The following is a 22,997-nucleotide window of genomic DNA, read 5'->3' on the forward strand; positions in this document are numbered from 1 at the left end:
AGGGTAGTAGAAGTCCAGAAGGAGCCATCCCCGTGATACAGGCAGCTTTGCCCTCTTTCTTGCCTGTGCTGAAGAAGAGGCCTTACCAAAGGGACTGGGCAAGGGACAAAGCTTCTTCCCTCTGGATTCTCTGGGAGGACAGGGGCTGGTCCTTTTATTATTATAAAAGGGCAAATAGGCAGAATTTGCACTCATGTGCTTCTCTGGGCATGATGCTCACCTCTCAAGAAGGTGGAATAGGAAAGGAGAGGGAAAAGTAAGCGGCCTGGGAATGTATTTGCTTTGGCACCGGACAGGGCCCCTTCTCAGCCAGCTCCACATTAGGAGGGAACTTCACAGACACTCAATGGCTTTGTTTTAGCCCATCTGAGATCTGAGAACCTTGCAATTGTGCATCGCAATCAAAATGGTCTATTCCAGTTCATACCAAGAAGGAAAATTCAGTTCCAATGTAATTTCAAAGTATATGCTAATTTGGTGCTTAAACCTGTCAAAAAGTCCTAAGAGAGATCTCAATCTAGAATAAAAATAAATGAAGGGTCTTGATCAGGTCCTGGTCACAAAGACAAACAAATAACCCAGTTTACTGGCAAACGGATATGTGGCTTGGCCTCTCAGTGCCTCTACTTCCCCTTCTAGGATACAGATATAATATGCCACTGAACAGCCAGAAGAAAAAAAAAAAAAAAAACTAGCTGAAACTAAAACAAAATGCTGTTTTGACTCCCTATCTTCTATGACTTCTCTTTAGCGCTCCTATTTGGGTGGGTGGGGGAATTCTAGTTTAATTATTTAAGCCAGATAAGATTCCAAACTAGTTGTCTCCACACATAAGAAACTATACAACCCCCAAAGAATCATTCTGACAAATATTTAAGTCACAGCTGTGGACACACGGCCACACTGTGAGAAGTTAAACTTTAAACACATGTCCTATATGGTCTGCTGGGCAAAGCAAATCCCCACTTAGCCAGAGTCTTCACTTCTAAACAACAAAAACAGACAGGAAGATGTTTCTTCCATCCTTGCACCTGCAAGTTTAGTTCTCAACTGAAGTTTCTTTGCTGTGCTCTTCAGAGGTAACTTGCAGCATTGCTCAAAGCAACATACACTGAGGAGTTAGAAGCAGGGATTATCTTCATTTCAGTCACTGGCTCACAGATAAATTATCGATCTGTTCTGTGCCTCTACATATTACAAGGGTGTAATATTCAACTTTATGCCTCTAAACATCCAGAATAATTAGTTGGAACATTTTTTCAAGTTTCTTCCTTTATTTTCCCCAAAACAGTGTAAGAAATCAAATCTCATTTCAAACAAATGTCAGAAGTTGGCCTGATTTCTTTGACCAGGTGAAATTTTCATGCATTAAAGGTGGCATACAAATCCTCCTAAGTAACTTGTAAAGCTTTTTGAAAATGAGAAACACTAAGGAGGTGCTTACTGTCATGGATGTTGATTTCAGCACCCTGCTGGCCCATTTTACAGATGGCATAGCAAAGGGACGTCGCTTGCCCAGAATTAATTTTTTATCAATAACTGAAAGAACAGCACCATTGATTTAAAATCTCTAATATTTAATACTAAACTAAACACCCCCTCAAGAAAAAAACTGCTGCAGCTGTTTACTGTGATCTAAAACATGTGTTGCCAGGGGCTCTTTGTCATTCCAGTACATAAGACCCATTGTAGGTATGTGGACTGACATAGCTTCATGATATTGCCCAGATGACCAAGTCTGTCTCTTCCCCATAAACACACATATAAACAAGTCATCCTGAAGGAAAGGACCTGTTAGTTGAGTTTACATCTTTTCTGGGGACTATCTTTGCACTTCTTTTATACCTGCTTTGAATCAATTAATGAACAGAATTTATTCTGTCTTCTTTGAAGCCCCAGATGCAACCATCCTTGCAATATCACTTCAGAACTATAGCTCTCAGTGCCTGAAATGTTCAGGTTCCAGTTGATCTTAGCATTGCTAAGACCATGATCCTCCTTGTGAGAACAAGCCCTGCCTCCTTTGTGCACAGCAGTACTGGGGTGAAGGGTAGGGGTTCTAACGGGACATGCCCAGATCTGTTTATTAACATTTCGGAAGAATCCCCCAATGACAAAACAAGAGCTTGGTTCGTGCTGAAAGTTTAAACAGATTAAGGGTTAAAATAAACAGCTAATTGTGGGAGAGGCAAAGAAGTATTAACCACAGGGAGCAGCAGCTAAACTTATGGATAATCGAAGACAAGAGGGCAACATAGCACTGCAATTCATTATTTTCCAGAAAGCCTTACTCTCTCTACATAGGTGTGTGTATACATATCTCCTACCTCTAAAATCTCCAACTGTAAGGACAGCAGGTAGTTCCCTATCCTTAAAGACAGCATCTTTCTCTCCCAAACTGCATTGACTCCAAGAATTCTGGAAGTCCAGACTCCACTGAGCTGCTTGCACTAAATTTTGTGTCTATTAAATGAAATTTTTTTCTTATACCTCTCTTCAAATCCTTCCAACCACCAACCAAAGTCACCTTTGGTGTTGGGATGTTTTGCCTTTTCTAATACATCTTTGGCACCAGATAGATGGGAGTTTAGAAAGATGGGGAAAGTGAGGAGCCTGTATAAATAGAATGGGATGTTCCTGAAGTTTAGATGATAATTTCAGGTTCCCCGTCTCCTGGTTCTCCTCTCTTCTTCTCACCCTAACCCCAAAAGAGAGGTGACAGTGAGCAAAGGGACATGTGACAGGGGAGTTCAGGGAGGCAAGACATTTGAAAATGTGCTTCAAGGCCAGCCTAGGGGTTTTGGTTTTGGTTCTTACACCCAGAGTTCTCCATTCAGTTCTGGGACATGCAGGATCAGGGGATGATGCCCCCTTTATGGCAATGCCCACCCCATCTAATATTAAAGAGTTAGGCCAGAGGATTCACCCTTCAGGAAAAAGTAAAAAGCCGGTATGGGGAAGTTGGATATTCTAGAAGCTTTTTTCCATTACTATAAAAACACAGCTGTGAAAATAAATGCCCCCCCAAAAAAGGATCTTGGCCCCCAATAATCCTCCTAGCCTCTACCTCTCCCCACTGCCACTAGCATCCCCTCTCAGTCCGAAGAGTACTATACAGAAGGAAACAGCAAAGGGGGGAGCGAGGACCCCAAGAACTGGGGTGGGGGCCTCAGCAGTCACACTCACCCGGGGAGGGGAAAAGCTCCAGATCGACTTTTTCTGTCTTGATGATGGTGAGAGTCGGTTTGAGATCGACGGCCGCCTTCATGGTGCCAGGAGTGGGGAGACAGACTGGATTATAGCAAGTTGGCTGTTATTCTCGCTGTTTTCTTTTTAATGGGGCTTAATAAAAGGGGAAGGGGACGAGGGGGGGGGATCCGACTTTCTTCCCTAAAACCTCAAATTCTCCGACTTTCCCCGGCGCCCAGACGGTGCGCGCCCCGCACTCCCGGGAAGTTGGCACTTGGCGAAGAAGTGCGCGCGCCCCGGGTCCCAGCCTCGCCCGCGCCTCGCCCCGCTCCCTCCTGCTAGTCCTCGCCCGCTCCCTCCTCTCCGCCGGCCGGCAGCCTGAGCTCGCTCTCGCCTCCAGCCGCGCTCTCCCTCCCTCTCTCCCTGCGCGCTCTCCTCCTCTTTAGGGCGTTCCTCGCGGCGCCAGCCTCGGCCGCTGGGTCTGCGCGCCCCGGCTCCCTCCGCCCCCTCACCCCCCATCTCCGCAAGGAGGGGGGCCCGGAGAGAGGGGTGCGGGGGCGGGGCGATCGGGGCGGGGCGGTCGGGGCAGGGAGGGAGCGCTCCCAATCGCCGCCGGCGACCCAAAACGAAAGGAGGAGGGCGGAGCTCCGCGTCCACCCGCGCCGGCACCCGGCCGGGGCGCGCCCGCCCGCTGCGGAGAGGGGGAGCCGCGCGGGGAGCCCGCCGGCGGCTGAGTCCTCGGTGGACAAGAAGGGGGGGCCCCGAGTGCGCTAGTCGGCTGGGCGCGCAGGCCGCCTCGACCCTTTCGGGAAAGTCCGTCTGATTCTCCACGCATTCTTGAATACTTGGTCACCCCTCTCCTGTCCCCCTCCCAGTAGCAGCATAGTTTTCCAAGTGCGTGTGCATCATTCATTCACAAAGACTGACACACAGGACGTGAGGCATGCCCCCGAAGGGGCGTGCGTGCAAGCAGGCGCAGGGGGATTTGGGAGCCCTGTCCTCACGAACGCATTTTGGACTCCAGCCTGCTAGTGAGTCAAAAATCAGGACCATGTTCCCGGAGAAACCTTCGATTTTTCAGAGCTCACCCCTGCTAAGAAATGACAGAGGCAACCTGCAAGAGCAGAAACCTACATTCGCTGCCCTAGATAAGAATGGACACAGCCTACCCCGACCCAAAGCAAAGGTCCAAATGCTTCTGCATTACCTGGAACATTGAGAACAGGGCCTTGGACTAGAACCCAGACTTGGGATTCCACCCGCTTCTAGTTTACCTACAGCAGTGGATGGCGGGATGGAGATGCTATGTTTTCTAATTATTCCGTTCCTTGAAATATGTCACCATCGACCAAAGTTGTGCCTGTCCATTCGCAGACACTACAAGGTAAAAGTGACATTCTTACTAGCACCGCTGAAACAGGAGGCAGAGCTTGACAGGATAACAGAGTCATGACAGAATTACAGTGCACAGCCCTTGCTCCATTTGGGAACTCCAGGCTGTTGGGATACCACATTACTATCCCAAATAAATAATGACTTGCCACTGATGCATTGGCTATCGTAAATGGAGATGGTGAGTCTTCATTAACAAATTGATCAGTCCACATGGTACTTACATAGACACAAGTTTGTAAAGCTAGAGCCAGGCATTGAGCTCTGTCTTTGATTAAATGCAAGATTAAAGTACACCTTTCTGAACAACCTCAAAAAAGCTATTTTTAATCCTGTTTCCTGATTTCTAAGCATTTTTGAGCTCTCTCCACTTGTCTGCAACTGTAACCTCTGCCTCTGATAAATTTTCACACACCGGCTTACCTAATCTCAGTTCTGCCCCACTGATGTGTTAGTCATTTGCAGGTTTCCCACCACAAGTCAGGGAAGGACCCAGAAATAGATAATACAGTTCAGGCTCCCGTTTCAAACTTTAGATTCTTCCCCTCCTGTGACCAGAAGAAAACATTGATATACACTAATTCTAATTTTTGAAGGAACAAAGACTTGAGATCCAGCTGTGTTTAAAGGTATGAGAAAACAATGTTGGCCTCCAGATGACAACAACAGACACTTCTGATCCTGGAAAAGCTGGGGGAAACAGCTGATGAATGAATTGTACATTCACACATCCAAATGAGCAGCAAGTTAACAGATCTTAAATCAGTCCTGCCTTACGAATACATCAGCAGCAGAAGTGAGAAAATCAAGAGTTGCTTTGGGAAATTTTGGGATTTTTAATGTTGTTCTAAGAAAATGCTGGTATTTTTTAATCCAAGGGTGAGCATGTCTCTATTTTCAAACACAGTTTCCTCAAAACTACTCCTTTCTCTTTTCCCCAATCTGCTCAACTCTCTTTTCTAAACATTGCTGCTGCCATCCCCCAAATTAGCCACTACAAGAGCCTGACATGATTAAACCATGAACGCTTTCCATTCTAGCAATGGGGAAATTTAGTCCTTCTAACTCTTCAACTGTGATGACTCAACTTGTCAATCATTCTTTTTCTAATGCAGTACTAAAGTACAGAAGCTCAAAATATTACAGTGCGCAAATCAAGGAATGGGATCCTATAAAACAGAAGGTTTGGAGGGGAATCCTGGGGCTGCCAGAGACCTTCAGGAATGTTACTTCTACCTAAGGTTCAAGATGAATACTGTTGTCATCAGAAGTTATACAGCGACTGTGAATCTGGTTGAAATGCCCCCTAAATCACGGAACAATAATATGATCAAGTTAAAATATTTTCACATATTTGGGATATTAATAATCCAATCAGGTCTGTATGGTTCATGCTTGATGAAGGTAATCAATTTTGATAAAGGAAATTTACATTCCCTTTTGGACACAAGTAGATCTTTCTAAATGTTCTTAGGGCCTTGAGATGGCCTTTCTGTATGGCCCCATTCTAAAAAGCAATTCCTAACCCAGTGCCTGGCACACTGCAGATGCTCAATAAATACGTGCTGAATGATGAACTATCAATAGCCTCCAGTTGCTATGACCTTCTATTTTGTGACAACTCCTCCTCACCCCATGGTGAGGTGAATATGATACACTATAGGTTGGTGAAGATGAATGAAAAGATGTCAGTGGCTCTACCCCTAGATCTGAGCTTTTTCCCACATGGCAGAGCAAAACTGTTTTCCAGCCCTCATGTCCACCTGATTTCACTCTTGCCCCGGTTCCCCAACAGCAAAACAAGATCAGCTTAGCCTACTTTCCATCCACTGGTGCAAGTTGTTTGAGGACCAGATGTGATTTTTAAGGCACCCAAGCAGCAGGCTATTTCTCATGCACATGGATGAAAACAAAATCGTATTGTTAAGTATTCCTTAGACATCGGTGAATTACATCCAGCAAGTGGTGACACTCCTTATTCTGGGAAAATCAGGTCAATGAGGACCCAAAAAAGGCTGCAGGCGGGCCTCCGTGGTGGAGCAAGGGGTTAAGTCTCAGCTACTAAGCTATTGCAAGCCACTGCTGCCTGAGTTCCATCCCCAGCCAGGGATCTGACCCACATGGCACAACACAGCTCTCCAGTCTTGCCTGTCCCTCTTAGCAGTGTATTTCAGTAGATCTGCCTATTCGGCTCCCCACTCTGTCTCTGGTATTTCCTCTCACCACCACACCCATACGTCTGGCCTTCCCCCAGCTCCTTTATGCAGAAATAAAATAAATCTTTTAAAAAAGTGCTGTAGGAGTGGGGGGACAGGGGAGCAAAGGATTGATGTGATCAAGAAAACAGTCACATTTACACAGGAACTGCTTCAAACACATGCAATATATAAGAAACATAAACCCAGCCCAACTGTTATAGAGCAACCCCGATATTAAACGGGTTCCTGGCTGTGGGTCCTCACCCGCGCGCTTTAAAGGGACTTATGAATACTCTACTACAGACACACGCCAAAGGGTTAATAAAAGGTTTATTTACAAGAGAAAAAGAAATAAGGAAAATGTACAACTCAGGGAGAAAATAGGGAAATAAAGTCTTTAATGCGTCCTACCCGATCCGACGACCTGGAAACCCAAAGTCACTCTCAGAGCTGACCGCACGCTCCGAGCTGGCTGAGAGCCCAAAAATGGAGAGAGACCCCAAAGCCTACGTGTCTGCCTTTTGTATCCACCTGGCTGCTTAACCCCACCCTCAGGTCCCAGCCACCTTCCTTTTGGTGGTGATGGGATTTGGAGTTCCCAGTGTCTTTGGCTTTGACCTGGGGTGGGGGTGGAGTCCACAAAGCCTATATGGAATTTGCTTTGGGATATCCTTTTCCCCCTAACACAACTTCAGCAAAAAAGAAATGTAAAAAGTACCCCAATGTCAAAGCATGGCAGAGAGAGGATCCCTCTCCGGAAGTGTTAGAATAACTTCTCTGTCTATTTCCTGAATCTTGAATATCAATAAACCTAAACGAATCTCTGAGTTTTGAGGTAAAACATACTTTAATGAAGGTAGGTGCAAAAAACATTCAGACCACTAACGGCTGATCCTGAACAAGTTTTTGACTCAGAGATGATGATTTACTGGTTTAAATGTAAGATTTAAGAAAAAAAAAAAAAAGGACTCAATTAACAACCTGAGTTACTTTTGTGGTTGTTTTTCTCTGAGAAATGGCAACAGTCCCTGTCACACACAGAAATAGGCTTCTAAAAGCTTAACTCTAAAGCAAGTAGTTTCTATGTGTTAAGTTGAGTCATTGAAAACACAAGGGGGGGTGGACAAAAAAATCCGGTGCTTTGATATCTACCATTATCAAGATGCAATTAAATGGAAGATTGGAGATGAGAAGGAAAAGGAAACCAAGCCTCAGTAATTAAACTTAGGGTCCGCTCAAGAACACAAGTAGGGGCTCAGAGGTACAAGTCTCTGACAACAGCAAGCCTCTGTGACCTCAACCAAAACAACTTAACCTTTTTGTGTTGCTACCTCCGGGCTGTTTCAAGGAATAAAACCACCCCTGACTCTCCTACCAGGCTGAACAGACTCATTAGCTATTGTTTAGAAGGTACAATAAACAATGAGCCATTAGGGGAAAGGCATTTGGGGGAAGTCTAGCCCAGAAGGGCAGGGAGAGGAGAGCACTTGCCGCTGGAGAACTCTCCACAATAAAACAAAGATGAGAGGAATACTGTCCCCTCTGGAATAAGACTCCAATTGACATTCCAGCTCTACCCACTAACCAGCTCCATGAATTACTTGGAATAAATCACAATCCAGAACCTGAGATCCTCTGTGTTTAAAGTAGGGATGATAATAGCACCCACCTTTTAGGGCTGGTTGGAGGAGTAAATGAGACACTGCATGCAAAGCGTTCAGCTGATGATGAAATCACTCTAACTGCTGTTAAGATCCAATATGTGTTAGAATAATATAGAAATCATGTTCAACTCTTCTCTATGGCTCCCCCTTAGCCTAGCAGCTTGGACCCTCTATTTACCTGATTTGTCTCCAGGGAGACTTAGGGAGAACAAGCAATTTAGTTGCAAAATCTCTCCAAGCTTCCTTTTCCCGGGCTGATTTGGGAACTTGGCCAGTTACAACCTCCCTGGAGAAGTGCCAGAACTACCTGATTAGAAAAGAAAACCACAGATATATCTCTGTTGTCCGAATCACAAGGGTGCTGTGTAGTTCCCTTTCAGAAAGAAGATCATGACTGTGGTGATCTGTGCTGTGTTTATCGGCTGTTAGAAGGAGGTAAGGGACTACTGGAGATGGTTGCATCCAGGCCTCCTACTTGCCAGTTAAAAAATGAGTTTACAAGAATAAGTCATTCTGCCAATGGCCACATGCTCAGGAGACTGGGTCCCCTGGTAGGTTTATTCTAAGGCATCAATTGTGTTTACAGATGTCACTTCAGCAGAAGTCACTGCTATTCAGTTTGGCCAATTACTGGACCCTGGAGACACGAAAAAGGGACAGAGAGATGCTCAGACTCAATTTCTAGAACTCTAACAATCTGCTCTGCCCTGAATGGGCTGTCTCTGGGCAAGCACATGGCAGGATAACCACACGCTCTTTCGCTGTAGGAGACAGCTTGGCATGGGCTGTAAGGAGAAAAAGGGTCTGGGTTGGCTCTATTGCTGTCTGCAGTTTCTTTAGACTGTAATTATGAACCATTCATCTGCATCTGCAGCCCCAACAATGTGGGATGGATTGGCCTAATCCACAGACCAAGCGACATTTTAAAATCCACCAGTTTAGACATCACGTCTTCCTCCTGCAGTAAATCAGACCTTGCTCACGCAAAGAGGGCAGGAGCTGCCAGTCAAGGCTCCCTCCACATCCAGGGTCAATTTGCTTCCCTGGTGCAAAATGACCATATTTCCTGAGGTTATTTCTCCCTCTTGGGTCCAGATAATGCAGAATGCAGGCTACCTTGTGAGTCTTTGGGGACCATGTAATTTGGATTCCAATTTAAGTCGTCCTAAATTGGCCTCACGAGGAAGTAAAGGAATGATGGCATTGGCATTAGCACAGATGGCAGGAGAACCAATGTCTTTTAATAACATGGCAGAAGCAGATAACCAGGCTCCTAGCATGGAGCTCTGTGCTCCCGGGGCAGGGGCGGGGAGGACACAGCCCCCTCTCTAGGTGCAGGTGGTTCTATCCGGCAGGAGGCTAAGGCCTTCCTCTGATTTCACCCTGCTTTTCTCTTCGGTTACAAAGACAACACCAAACTTCAAAACAGATGTTCTTTGCACTTGTGGTCTGAATCTCTAATTAAGATCATTTCATCCTGGAATCTTCCCCTTTCTCCTCCCGCTTTCATTTTGAAATGCCTAGTTAAATGCCCCAAAAGATTAGCGTTTACCACCCTAGATGTGGAGGAGCCACCAGGGGGTAGAGAATTTCTCCATCATTTCTTGATATTGGAAATCAGGCAAAGGAAGCAGAAAGTTCAAGAAGAAATCTCCTGGGCAGGAAAAGTGAAGATGGTACAGCAGAGAGCAGCAGAAGGGATTTCCTCTGGAAAGAATGGGTCATGGGGGTGTGGGGGGGGGGTGTGGGGGGAGTGGTATGAAAAGGTTGAGTCACAGTGATTCTATGTCCTTGTCATTCTGGGACCTAAATCCCTAAGATTTCAAAATGAAATTATAGCTTGGTAATAGATCCAGTAACTTCAGGAGCCAATTTAATGTCCCACATGGCCAACAGTCATGGATGGACAATAAATCAAGTCAGTAGGAGGTCCTCAAGTAGGAAGAGTTGCAAAGGAGACTGAGTGGAGTAGAGGTGAAAGGGTCTCTGGAGGTCACGGGAGGTCAAACTAGAAATCTCCACTGGACACAAAGGGTATTTCTCAGTCTTTCCCCCACATGGACATTTGTCGCATGCAGAAAATTTCCCCCCCCCAAATCCTCAAGATGCCCCTTAACACTCAGCAGCATGGGCACACCCCGAGTGTCTATTAAATATTCACCTACACTGTGTACAGGTGGTGACTGGTTTCATTATTGTTATGCTGACCTTACAACCTCCAATGCTTAACTCAAGACAGTCAGAGCTTAATAAATTGTGTTGATTATTTAACTCATCCATGGGTAATTTTTAACATCCCCAATATGGGTCTTTATCCACCTATCAGGTATGGGTCATATTTTTTTTCTTTGTCTGATGTGAGACCTCAAATTTACCCAAAGTTTAACCCTAAAGAGCAAACCAAGCGATGCTTTTCCCAATGAGTCTTTGTAAAGTTTTATTCTGCTCCTCCCACATTCTACCTCCCTTCCCTTAAAGGAACATGTTGCCTAAGGTCACCCTATTCCTTTCATTTTTCATCCTAGTGTACATGGGGATTGCTGTTTGTAAAAAATGGCATGTGGCTCACCACAAAGGCAAACCAGTGGTTTTGTTGTCAGCCTGAACTTTTGCACAGCTGAATGTTCCTGTTCTCAGAAGCAGTCTTCAGGAATTGCTGATCTTGAGGTTGAATCTTTTGTTTTACTGACTACCAGAGAGGGAAGATCTATAATTGTTAACTCCATTCTCTGTTGCAAAAGAGAATACATGGAAAGTTTTTCCATCTTTGTGGGGAGGAATAGATAGGCATTTCATAGGGTGCTCAGTGCCTGCTATAAATCCTTCTCAAATTTACTATAATTGGTCCAATTCCCAGAGCATTGTTTTTGAAATCCTTTCACCCTACTGTAACCATCCAATACCTGAGTTGAGGACGGGAAGGACCTAGAGTAGGTAAGAATGGAGAAAGAGGTAGAATCACCTAAGCTGCTACCAGGTAGCAGGTGGCATAAAAATGCATAAAGAAGGTCTAACCTCTCTTGCTGATTGGATTGTGGCTGGCTGCCAATTGGTCTTACCTGGTTGTATTTGCTAATGGATAATGGAGATGTTGCAATGGAAAAATAGGCTAATCATAAACCATAGAAACCAAGGAAATAGCTGGTTTGTGTAGGGTCCATCATCACTACTGAGCTGTGATGAGGCTCATGATGAACACACCTTAGTTTATGTCACTTCCTCCTGACCTAGGTCCAGCTATAGGCCCAGGGGAAAATGGAAAGTGTCACATGAGAACATCTGATTAATCAGTAAATATAACATTCTGTGAGTGCTTCATCGTAGTCATCCATAAACATCTTATCCGGAAATCTGTTCCCCTCAAGCATCCGCCCCTACACAGCATTAGTGTGTCACAATGAATTTACTCAAGCCCTACCTTTGCCAATGCTAAATAGAGCAACAGAGGAAGCGAAATACACAGTACTTTTTAGGTTTCCATGCTGCTCTTTGTGTGTCTGAGTGTGTGTAATGTGCTGAAAACATGTGTACAATGAGTTCATAAATAGCAGGAACATAAATTCATAAAAACAACTCAAGGGTGCCCAGAGTAATCATTCATATTTAGAATTTGCTAAACACTAAATATGCCAAGAACACAAAGTTGACAGTTGAAAAGCAACCTCAAGAAGGGATAGCCAACATCTCCGGGATTACAGTGCACGTTTAATTCTCTGTTCCTAAGGGCCAAAAAGAGAGGAGGCATCTGTTGCTTACCAGAAGCCAGCTGTGCGTGCTCCACCACTCGCCTCGCCCCCGTGCAGGAGTGGGGATGTGGTGGAAGGTTCTGCAGTGACGCATGAGGTAGAACAGACCCCAGCTCGCATCTCATCTCATCATTTGGATGGGCTCCTATACAATAAAAACCTTTTTCCCTTCGAGTTGGTGGAGAGAAGAGAAGCAAGTCCCATGTGCAATGTGCAACAAGGTTCTGTTTAATCGGTCAGGTCTGTGAAGTGCTTTCAAAGACTAGGGACTTGAAATGATAGGTAATGTAGAGAATGAAGAAAATAGAAAATATAGAAGTTACTTCTTAATGGAAATATATTTCATCAGATTAATCAGAAACATGTGTTTTCCCCAGACTGAGAAACCATCTTGAAAGACTTCATCACAAAAAGGCCTTGGGTGGGAAGCGCCACCAGGGACCCATTGGGGAGGGGGCGGGGGGGGAGGGGGGTGCAGCTGGGTGGGGAGCTGGCAACAGACTGTGGGAGGAAAGAAGGAACAGCAGTCTGCTCTCTTGTGGCAGGTTCCCAGGAGAAAGCCCTTTCCAGGAATTAAAAATTCTAAATAACGTTGAGAATTTTTAAAAATCAAAAAGATTATGGACTTTTCTTTCAGGGACCTCCACAGCACTGAGAGAGACCAGATGGCTGGCAACAGCCATGCCAGGTCCAGGACAGGCTCAACATCCACATCTCTAACTTCTCATTTTTAGTGAGCTAACATTTTCTCACATGGAGTATTTTTTTAGTGAAATGGAATTGAACTGGCGGGTGGAGTTTAGGCGACAACTCCAAATAAACGGCCCTGCTTCCAGATAGCACGTACAAAGACCTCAGTGTCAAGCCAAATAGACGCTCAGGCTTTGGTTTCCTACCTATTCTGAGTGCACTTAAACTCTAAGGTAACTCAGGAGACAATACAGCAGAGTGGTAAAGAGCACAGTCCTTGGTAGCAGGTAAGAGTTTGAGTTTCAGCTATCCAGCTCTCCGTCCTTTGGCCTCAGAAAGCCTCTGTGTCTTCCTCTTTAGAATGAGCTGATCATAGAGCCCAATTCAGAGAACTGAACTCCACATGGAATGACTGTGTCTCTCGTGCTTGGTGCTGTGTCTCATGCAGAAAGAGCACTCATCCGCCACCCTTAGCTGCTATCGCTACTTTGAAAATCAGAATTGTGATTTTGGATTTAGTGAGCATGAAATTTTCATGGGAGTCAATCCAAGCTGTGGTCCACAGTGTTGTCACAAAGAAATCAGAACAACGTGGCCCCTCCTGATGTGCACCATGAAAATCACAATCTAATAATTAACACAAGTTTAGTCTGAGTTTGCATGTCGCACAAATCCTGACACTATCCCCCTTGGATGAAAGGGGACTGATTTCCATCATACGGATGTGAAATTCGCTTATGGAAGTTCTAATCATATGTGCACAGCTAACTGCATATTAGTAGCCAAGAGAGAAATATGAGCCCTCTGGGGTGCCTTCCAATACTGCATGTTCCTCACTCTGGGGTAGGTTTGTTACCCCTTCAGTAATTTTGTAGAACCTGAGCAAAATATGACTTTAGGCAATTGGTCTCACAGTTGGCTTTTAAGTTGGGCAGAGACTAAGCAGGATCACACCTCTGAGCAGTACCTACCTTGTACCCCAAACCAGCTCCTGTGGGCAAAACATCATTACATCCTCTTTGCGGAGGTCTCTTTTTGTTCTTGCTTTTTCCATTTTCCTTAGCTTGCTCTGACAGCCAAAAGTTTTCTAGCACCTTGTGCTGTAAACCTGGGCCTCTAACCATCTTTAATGGTGCCAGACACATGCATTTTAGTTACAGAATTCTGACTCCATACAGCATTTCCTCCAAGCTTGGATTTACCACCTGAAATTCAGATGAAGTGTTGTAATTGCTGGTGTAAGATACCTGGACTGGTCAGTTGCCCACAAAAACCCAAGACAAGGGCATTTCACATTGCCCCTCTGCTGTCAGTCGGAACCACCTTTGCTCCACATTGCCCTCTTTCAACACAGATTTAGCTATTTAGGAGGCAACAGCTACATAATTTGTATTCTGGCACTACCAGTACCTGGCATCTAGCCTTCAACACTGACAGCATGGAACACACATAGTGTCCTTACTAGTTGCCCGTTGCATTTTGGCAAGATGAATGCCCTATCACCGAGAAAGTGAACTTAATTGGTTTTCTGGGGGTATTTAGTTAAGTCACTCCACCTCAGCTCCAACTTGATTAAAGTGTAGCTTTGCCCTTTCTAACAACCGTAGCAAGTAAATGATGGGGAAATACTCTAAAATGCACATGGCTGGGTCCTCTGGCTCTCCTTTTTTTTCCCCAGTGACTTTGGGGAGGCTTGGGCACTGATCCTGCACACACAATACTGTTCTTGTTCTTCTTTTCTCTATAGAGCAGCCTTGAATAGCTCTGTCTAAAATTATAAGCAGGGGCAGCCCTAGGCTCCAAGAGATCAGAGCCCTCATGCTGGGCCTGAACAAAGACCCTGCTTTTTCCCAACAATTAGCCCTGCAAAAAAGGACATCTATCTCCCTCCATTAAAACCACCACGTGCCTTCAAGTCAGCCCATTGTAAAGCTAATTAAATAACACGCCTTTCTCCCCATGCAGGTCTCCTGATTAGCTTTCCTCCATCCAAAACCCCAGCAAAGCGCCTAGAGACAGACAAGCTAATGTTCCACTTCTAAATACCTCCATCCCATCCCCAATCACTAATCTCTGAAAAACCACCCTCATCAATATTGTTGAGTTTGCTCCATGTCTATCTGTATCTCAGACTTTAGTTAATCCCTACTTCAAGTACATTATGGTAAAAGGAATTGAAACCGTTGGAGGGACTCTACCCACTTCACAGTCCAGAGGGCTGCCCTGCCATTGGAGTGTTTGTGAAAAAGTTCAAGAATGTGGAAGAACCTGCGGAAGTGGCCAAGGTGTCCACAGACAGTTGTCTCTGCAGAGCCCGCAGACCTCTATGAAAGATGAAATACAAACTTCTTGGAAAGCAGAAATAAGAGAAAACCATTTTTTAAACATGGTGTAGAAATAACAAATTCCTTCAACAACTCCTTATTACTAACCAGAAAAAATCCAAGCCCCAAAGCCCCAAAGAGCAAAACTGACCCATCTACCTTTCAACCACATTTCACCTTCTTTCCCAAAGAGGGGTCTTGCTCCCCAACAGTCCCAGACTTGCTAGAATCCCTGGATTACACCAGAGTACTTCGCCCTTCTGTGCCTTTTTTGCAGGTCTTTCCCCTTCTGGAAAGCTGTGGGCACCTGTCCCACTCCACCAAGATGTCAAAGACACAGCAAACATCAGCCCCTATGAAGATTTCCCAAAGTTCCCTGGATAAAAGGGGGCATTTCCTCCCCTAGAGCTCAAACTGCCTTCAAGCCAGCACGAGCAGCGTTCTGATACAGCACTTTCTCCACTTCTAAAAATAGCCCTGAGTTCTTCCCAGGCAGCAGCCATCTTCTACTCAAATGTTTAATTTCCAGCTTAGAGCACAGTGACTTGGACATGGTGACATAGTGAACTCTTAATAAATGTAGAAAGAACAGATAACTAAATAAATAAGTGAGTAAGATAATGAATGGGTGAATGAATGAAGCGACCATTTTATATCAAATGGTTGAGATAATAAAATCTGGCCCACTTCTAGCATTGATACAAATGGCCTTATGTACTAGGAAAAGAATATTATTATTTGATGACATGATTCTGTTTGACACTGTCAGATCTCATACTCACACACATACTTGTCAGATACACTTTTTTTTTTTAAATCATAAAATGGAAGAGGAGCAGACCAGTCATTTTCTAAATCTGTTTAATAGTTCTAGAGCTTAATTCTTCAAACTAAACGCCAGTCTTTGAGGTTTATAGCTCATTTAATCATTGAAACATACAATCCTTTCCTTTCCTGTGTTTTTAAGAAGATTCACCAATCTTTTTGAATAGCCTATACACAACAGGGAATGACTAAATTATAAAGCAATTCCACATACAATTTAAGTTTCCCATGAACTACTCATGGGCCTCAAAATTAGCAGTAAAATAAAAAAAAGAAAATTAAAACACTTGAAAAAACAGATTTTAAACTCTGCCAAATCCCCAAACATTTAAAAACAGTCAAAGTTATTGAATGACTCCCATCCTTAAAACATAAAACCTGTAGCAAAAGTCATTGTCTGATGATTCATGTATAAGTTCACCTCAATGCATGGTGACATTTGGGAACTTGTTATTTTACCATTACCATTTCAACTTTTTAGAAGATTTGCTTTTTGAATATTTGAGGTTGCCTTCCACATTCGAAGAGAAATCTAGGCCTAAAATCACAGAGAGAGATTCCATGATCTTGGAGCCATGAATAACTTTATCTGGGAAGGAGTTCACAACCTCTAACCTGAGGCTAAGGGAGAAAACACAGTCATTCATTTGGCAATCACTTTGTTTTGGCAAGCCTCCTACTTGCTAAAGTGGAATGCCCACTTTATAATGGTCATAATGGATAGAAATCTGCAAAATTAGATTTGAGCTGGCAATAGCTCTTTATTACTTGCTATTAACAATGTGCCTCCACTCTCAGGTCTTGCTTTAAGGGAGACTCATCCAAAACCTCTGAAATATGTGGAAGAGGATAATAAATGAAGATAAATAGATCTGTATTTTATGTAGATCATTCTCCTCAAGATGCCATAAACACAAAGCAGCCATTGACCACTAAACGTGTAAACATCACACTTGTTAATTTATCAAGGACAGATCAAATAATATATATGGCTGAAATAAACTGGTACAGCAACAGCCTGGTGGAAAAAGAATTGGAGATGCATGTAAGTGTGAATGCCATAGTATTGATCAAATAAAACTATCAGATGCACACAGTCAGTATACTTCTGTCTAAGAGGACATAAGATAAGAAATATATATTGCAAATGTGAGTATTGTCATGGAGATACTGGTAGAAGAATTAAGTATTTGCATAAACACACATATATTAAAGTCCTAGAAAATTGCATACATTGTATAAGATAGAAATGACCACTTTCTAAATCCAATGGAAGCTTTGAGTACTATTAACAGGCATAATAGACAAATCAAGACACACCAGAAATCTCCCATTAGAAGGAAGAGCTCAGAACTGACTGTAGGGCAGCCGTGATGACAGTTCATGTCAATACATATTAGTTAGCAGGTTATTTAAGCAATGACTTCAGGGTAAGCCGGCCATGTAATTCTGCAAATAGGATCCCTTAGAAGTGCATTTCACATTATCTTCACAGACTTTGGGTTATTTAAGATAATTTATTTTAGAACTAAATATGTATTTGAACAAATAGTGTGGGGACAGTGAGATATACACATGCAAAAGAAAGAAATTCAACCCCTTATTAAGCATGGCTGCTTTTCCTCTGATCGAAATAACAGCAATGCTTCACCTTGTCTGCAGTCACAAAGCACTTCCAGCAACTTCATCTCCCAGCACCGCTGAGAATGTCTAGAAGGAAGGCAAGCATCCCAGCCCTCAGGACTCAGCGTCTGTCTATCGAGGGTGGAGAGACTCTCCAAGGTCTAGCACAACTCTGATCCAAGTCAGCTGTACAAAAAGTCCTGAAGATACACGTTCCACTCAACTCTTTCAAATCATCCGTGCGTCCCAAATCATCCTCACCTACCACTAGAGACTTTTAAAAGTCATTTTCTCCTGCCAAGTCTTTTGTCATCCTTTGTGAGATCTTTTTCTTTTTTACAGATTTGTTGTTTGTTTTTTTTTTAATTTATTTATGCATACAAGAACTAGGATGTAGGCCAGAGGTGGAGGGGGTGAGAGGTTTCACCAGAGACACAGCAGGGAACAGAACAGGCAGATCTACTGAAATACACTGCTGAGGGGAGCTGTGGGTAAGACAGAGGAGGTCTGCTGCACCATGTGGGTTAGCTCCCTGGCTGGCTGGGGATCAAACCCAGGCCGTGGTGGTGATAGCGCTGAGCCTAACCCCTGAGCCACCAGGGAGGTCCCCCTTTGTGGGACCTATTATCCCCTAGATACCAGAAAGCATGTGAGCATTATTTCTCCACCAAGAAAATGTGTGTAAAGAGGGAGGAGGAGGAAAGGCATGGCACGGTAGAGAAGAAACTACAGGTACATTCATTTCTACCCACGTCCACTCAAAACAGTGAATAAGCAAAGCCATCCTTGGGAGCTGGATACAGTGGGCTTCCAAAGGAAATATCTGCCTCAGCTCACAGATGAACCAGAGGAGTGAAGTCGGGACTGGGGATTAAGGGAAAGGGGAGGAAAGAGTCCCTTCCCATGAGAACTAAGGGGCAAGGGAAACTGACATGAAGTGAACTCCTGTGCGCAGAATGTTCCATGTCTGCCACATGGCTCCCTCGCAGCTGCAGCAGGGAGATGCTGGGAAGCATTGGAATTAAGAGCAGCTGCTCACAAAACATGTATTTCTAATTGTTTCTCCCATTTATGTATGTATATTGGGATTTTATAATAACATGTTCCAATAGAGACTTCGGGACGAGTAGGACATGGCATTATAAATGTACAAACAATACAATCTGGGAAAAGTTGCTTTGTTCTAAAACCGCGTAACCCAAATCCTTCGCCAAAAGCCAAGTGAGCACCTGAAAGAAGGGGAAGAGAGAAAGAGATGGGGAGAGGACTTGGCAGGCTGATTCAGATATAATATACATTGACACCTCAAATATAAGTGGTGTTTCTGCATCTGGTGGATTCATAGTGGTTCTTGCACTAAGATGCCTAGATTGAATATATTCATTGTATTAAAAGTCCTACACATGGTAAATGCAATAGATTCAGGGTACTTGCCAGACAACTGCTAGAGGCTTTCTTCTAAAAATATCAAAGATAAGATTAAAAGGATAACAAAGAAATATCAATATTAAGGTCTTGGAAGATCAAATTTGTGTTAAATGAGATTTATATAATTAATTCATAACATTTAAATGAAATTTCCCTAGAAAAGTCTGTTGAATTCTTTTCTCCTTGGAGTGAAAATACACTGAAGTAACTTAAAAGTTAAATACTGTTTGTTTGGGTTTGGCCATAATACAGGACGTAAAGGGAAGGTACTAATGTTCTTATTTAGAGATGAGAAAATTGATAACTATTAGCATAACTAGATTTTCAGACTTTACGCTCTTCACAAACTGCACACATAGTTGCTATTTCTGTTGCCTCTTCCTGGTTGCTGTGATTTCACATAAATTGCTTAAGACCCAGGATAGTCTTTAACATCAGGCTACCAGTCAGACTGACCTGACTTAAAGTTCAGGGTTTATAACCTAATAACTGTAACTTTTGGCAAGTTACTTCAGCTATGTATAGCTCACTTACTATTCTCTAAAAATGAGTTAATAGTAACTCACAGGATTTTGGGGCAAGTTTTATGTAAGACACTGTACATAAAATATTTGACACTACCTGGCTCAAAATAAATAATAAATACATATTTGGGGTTTATTTTCAGATCCCCTTCCCTCAAAAAAAAAGAAATTACATGCCAAACCAGACTTAGAACTCAGGTATCCTCAACCCACCAAGTTCACTAGACATAAAAAATACTCATTTAGCATAGTGAGTCATGATGAAGAACCACTACATACTAATGATTACACTTAGATTAAGAAGATAGTTCATAAATATAGGTGGGCTCTGTATTTTAAAATAGGTGCTTACAAGAGTGTCAAGACAATAGGGGCAAATAGTGCTGGAATAGTGAGCTATCTATAAGCCAAAGAAAGAAATTCAACCCCTTATTTCATGCTATCAACAAATATTAATTCCTAGTGGATCATAGATCTAACTGTAAGGATGAAAACTATAGAACTCTTAAAGGAAAACATAGTAAGGCCTCCCCAGTGGTGCAGTGGTTGAGCACTGGGCTGTGAAGCTGCCTGCAGCCTCTGCAGCACCGGTTCAATACCCGGACCAGCGAGGGTCCCACATGGCATGGAGACCTCTCCTGCCGTGGCTGCTGCTCCCCTCAGCAGTATACTTCGTCAGTCTGCCTGTTCTGCTCCCCACTCTGGCTCTGGTGCATTCTCTCACCCTCCCGCTCTTCTGACTGTGCCTAGTGCTTGTATAAATAAATAAACAAATCTTAAAAAAAAAAGAAAAAGAAAACATAGTAATTGGGTTAAGCAATGATTTCTTAAATATAACAGCAAAAGCACTAGAAATAAAAGAAAAGATAGATAAATTGGGCTAATAAAAGCCTTTGTGCTGCAAGATGTGATGCAAAAAAGTGAAAAGACAATGTACATGATGGGACAAAATTTGCAAATCACATATCTGATAAGGATCTTAAATCCAGACTATATAAAGAACTTTTTCAACTTGACAGTAAAAAGAAAACTCAGCCAAAAATGAGCAAATGATTTGAATATACAAAGAAGACACAGCTATAATCAATAAATATCTGAAAAAGTGATGGAGATCATTAATCATTAAGGACACACAAGTCAAAACTACAAGATACTATATCACATTCAAGATACTAATACCCAAAAGACAGACGTGCTCAATATGGATGAGAATATGAAGAAATTAGAGCACTGATACATACTTTGCTGGTGGGAATGCAAAATAGCACAGTTACGTTGAAAATCAATCTGATGCCCCCACACGTAGTGAAAGATAGAGGTAACACATGACACAGCAATTCCAGCCATTGGTATGTACCCAGGAGAAATGAAAACATATATTCACACAAAAACCCACATTTACACAAAATGCTCACAACAGTATCACTTATAGTAGACCCAAAGTGAACAACAACTCAAATGTCCATCAAGTGACAGATAAATAAAATTGGCATATCCACAAAATAGAACATTATTCAGTGATGAAAAGGAATGAATTACTGATACATGCTACCACATGGATGAGACTTGAAAACCATGGAAGAATTCACTCACAAAATGCCACACATTGCATTACTGACTCCACTTATTAGAGAAGTCCAGAGTGCGATATTTATAAAGACAAAAGTTAGAGCAGTGGTTACTACAGCCTGAGGGTGGGAAGGATGGAGAAGGATGGGATTGGCTGCTAATTTGTATAGGATTTCTTTTAGGAGAGACAAAAATCTTCTAGAATTAAATTTTGTTTATGGTGCTGTAAAACTGTGATTATATTAAAAACCTTAAATGTACACTTTGATGGGTGAACTGTACAGGGAGTGAATTATACCTCAACAAAGTTTCTCTCAATAAAATTATTTTAAAAATATTCCCTCTGTTTCTCCAGAGTGAAGGGCAAGACACGTAAAAGAAAGAGAAAGAATTTTCTATCATCCAGCTAAGTCTGCCCAGTGGAGTCTATGAACATCATCTCAGGACCATTTGCTGAACCAAAGTTCAGTGGAAAAACATCTAACATTTCCATGACCTTCTTTTCTAAACTTCCTAAGTGGCTCAGAGAGAGGCTGCCCGGGAAACTCCAAATGGAACCTAAAAATATTATCTCCTGGCTTTATAAACATTGGCAACGCTAATGAAGTGAGGAGCAGCAGACCTAGCGAATGGAACATTTCATTCAGGTTGGGAGGCAAGATGAAGTCTAAACTCATCTCTGAAGGCAAGCAGGCAAGCTCAGGAGGGGTCACAGAAGACCAGGGAGGTGAAACTCAGCACCCAGTAGAGGAGGAAAGAATAACAACCAAGGAAGATACATAAAGCAGAGCAGGAGTGACCACTATTCTAAACATCAGTAAAACAGCCCCTTCTCAAGTCAAACTCTCTGTCCTCATTCTGCTGACCAAGTTTGGACAAATGTGAGCTCCTCAAGGCATGCTCCCTGCACTATGACTTTCACGCAAATTGGAACAAGACCCCAAAGGGAACCATGTTGCATCCATGTGTCTCAACCTCTAATCTGCAGCAGCGGTTTTCTCCTTACCATTCCCACTGTCCCAGTGCTCAACTGACCCTACCCAGTGTGACTGCATCTGTCTTGTCTCCCCTTCCCTTCAAGGGTATCCTGTGCTCCTGGGAGACGACTGTGCCATCTCCTTTGTGACCCCAGTACTCCAAGCAGAATAAGAACTCAATGTGAAGGTGTTGATTGCTACAGGACAGAATAAAAATGTGGCTGAGACCCTGAATTAGTTGACCCAGTTGAGGACCAAGACACCAACCAGTCCTCCACCAGCTGTGATGAATTTGTCCAAGCAGGATACAAACATTTATCATACCCTCCACTCGGGGGTGCGCATTGAGCTAAACACTGGGAATATAGAAATAAATGGTTAGGGTTCCTCAGTCTTATGGGAGAGGAACCAGAATACAAAGAGCCTCTGGGCCAGTCTTTAGAAATTTGTTCTGAAAACCTTTAGCTTTTTGTTGTTGTTTTCAATGTCCGCAACTTAGCTGATTTTATAATCCTGGGCATTTATTACAATACTCCTGACAGATGGACTTAATAGGCCTGGTTTGTTTCGCCAACAAGTGTGAGGTGAGTGCCCATGACAAGTCAGGCTCTCTGCTAGATGCTAGGAACATGCTTTGCCCAAGCCCTGCCCTCAAGGCACACAGAGTCTAAGCGAGACAAAGGTCAGTGTTTGCAACACCGAGTGACAACTTTCACAACACAGGTACTCACTGGGCGTGGGGGAGCACAATTAGAGCCTGCAGTAAGGTGCTGGCAATAATGATGGAGAATGTGGGATAAATTCAAGAGATATTTAGGACATAAAATTGATGGACCTGTGCCCAACTG

General features: G+C 43.3%; 1 protein-coding gene across 4 annotated transcripts in view; it reads right to left on the reverse strand.

The window, feature by feature from the left end:
• The window catches only part of ETS1 (ETS proto-oncogene 1, transcription factor), a gene marked incomplete at both ends in the record, with an annotated part of 105,485 nt that overhangs the window by 56,090 nt on the left and 26,398 nt on the right, over positions 1-22,997 (reverse strand). For 3 of the 4 annotated variants that reach the window (XM_084249566.1, XM_084249565.1, XM_084249564.1), the window contains one exon: positions 3,187-3,268. The exons of the other annotated variant lie outside the window; for it this stretch is intronic. In XM_084249566.1, coding sequence (XP_084105692.1) covers positions 3,187-3,268 — 82 coding nt within the window. Of the gene's footprint in view, positions 1-3,186; positions 3,269-22,997 lie in introns of those variants that run through there. 4 annotated transcript variants of the gene reach the window in all.

Source organism: Talpa europaea (assembly GCF_964194135.1).
Source record: "Talpa europaea genome assembly, chromosome: 12".
Lineage (NCBI taxonomy): Eukaryota > Metazoa > Chordata > Mammalia > Eulipotyphla > Talpidae > Talpa > Talpa europaea.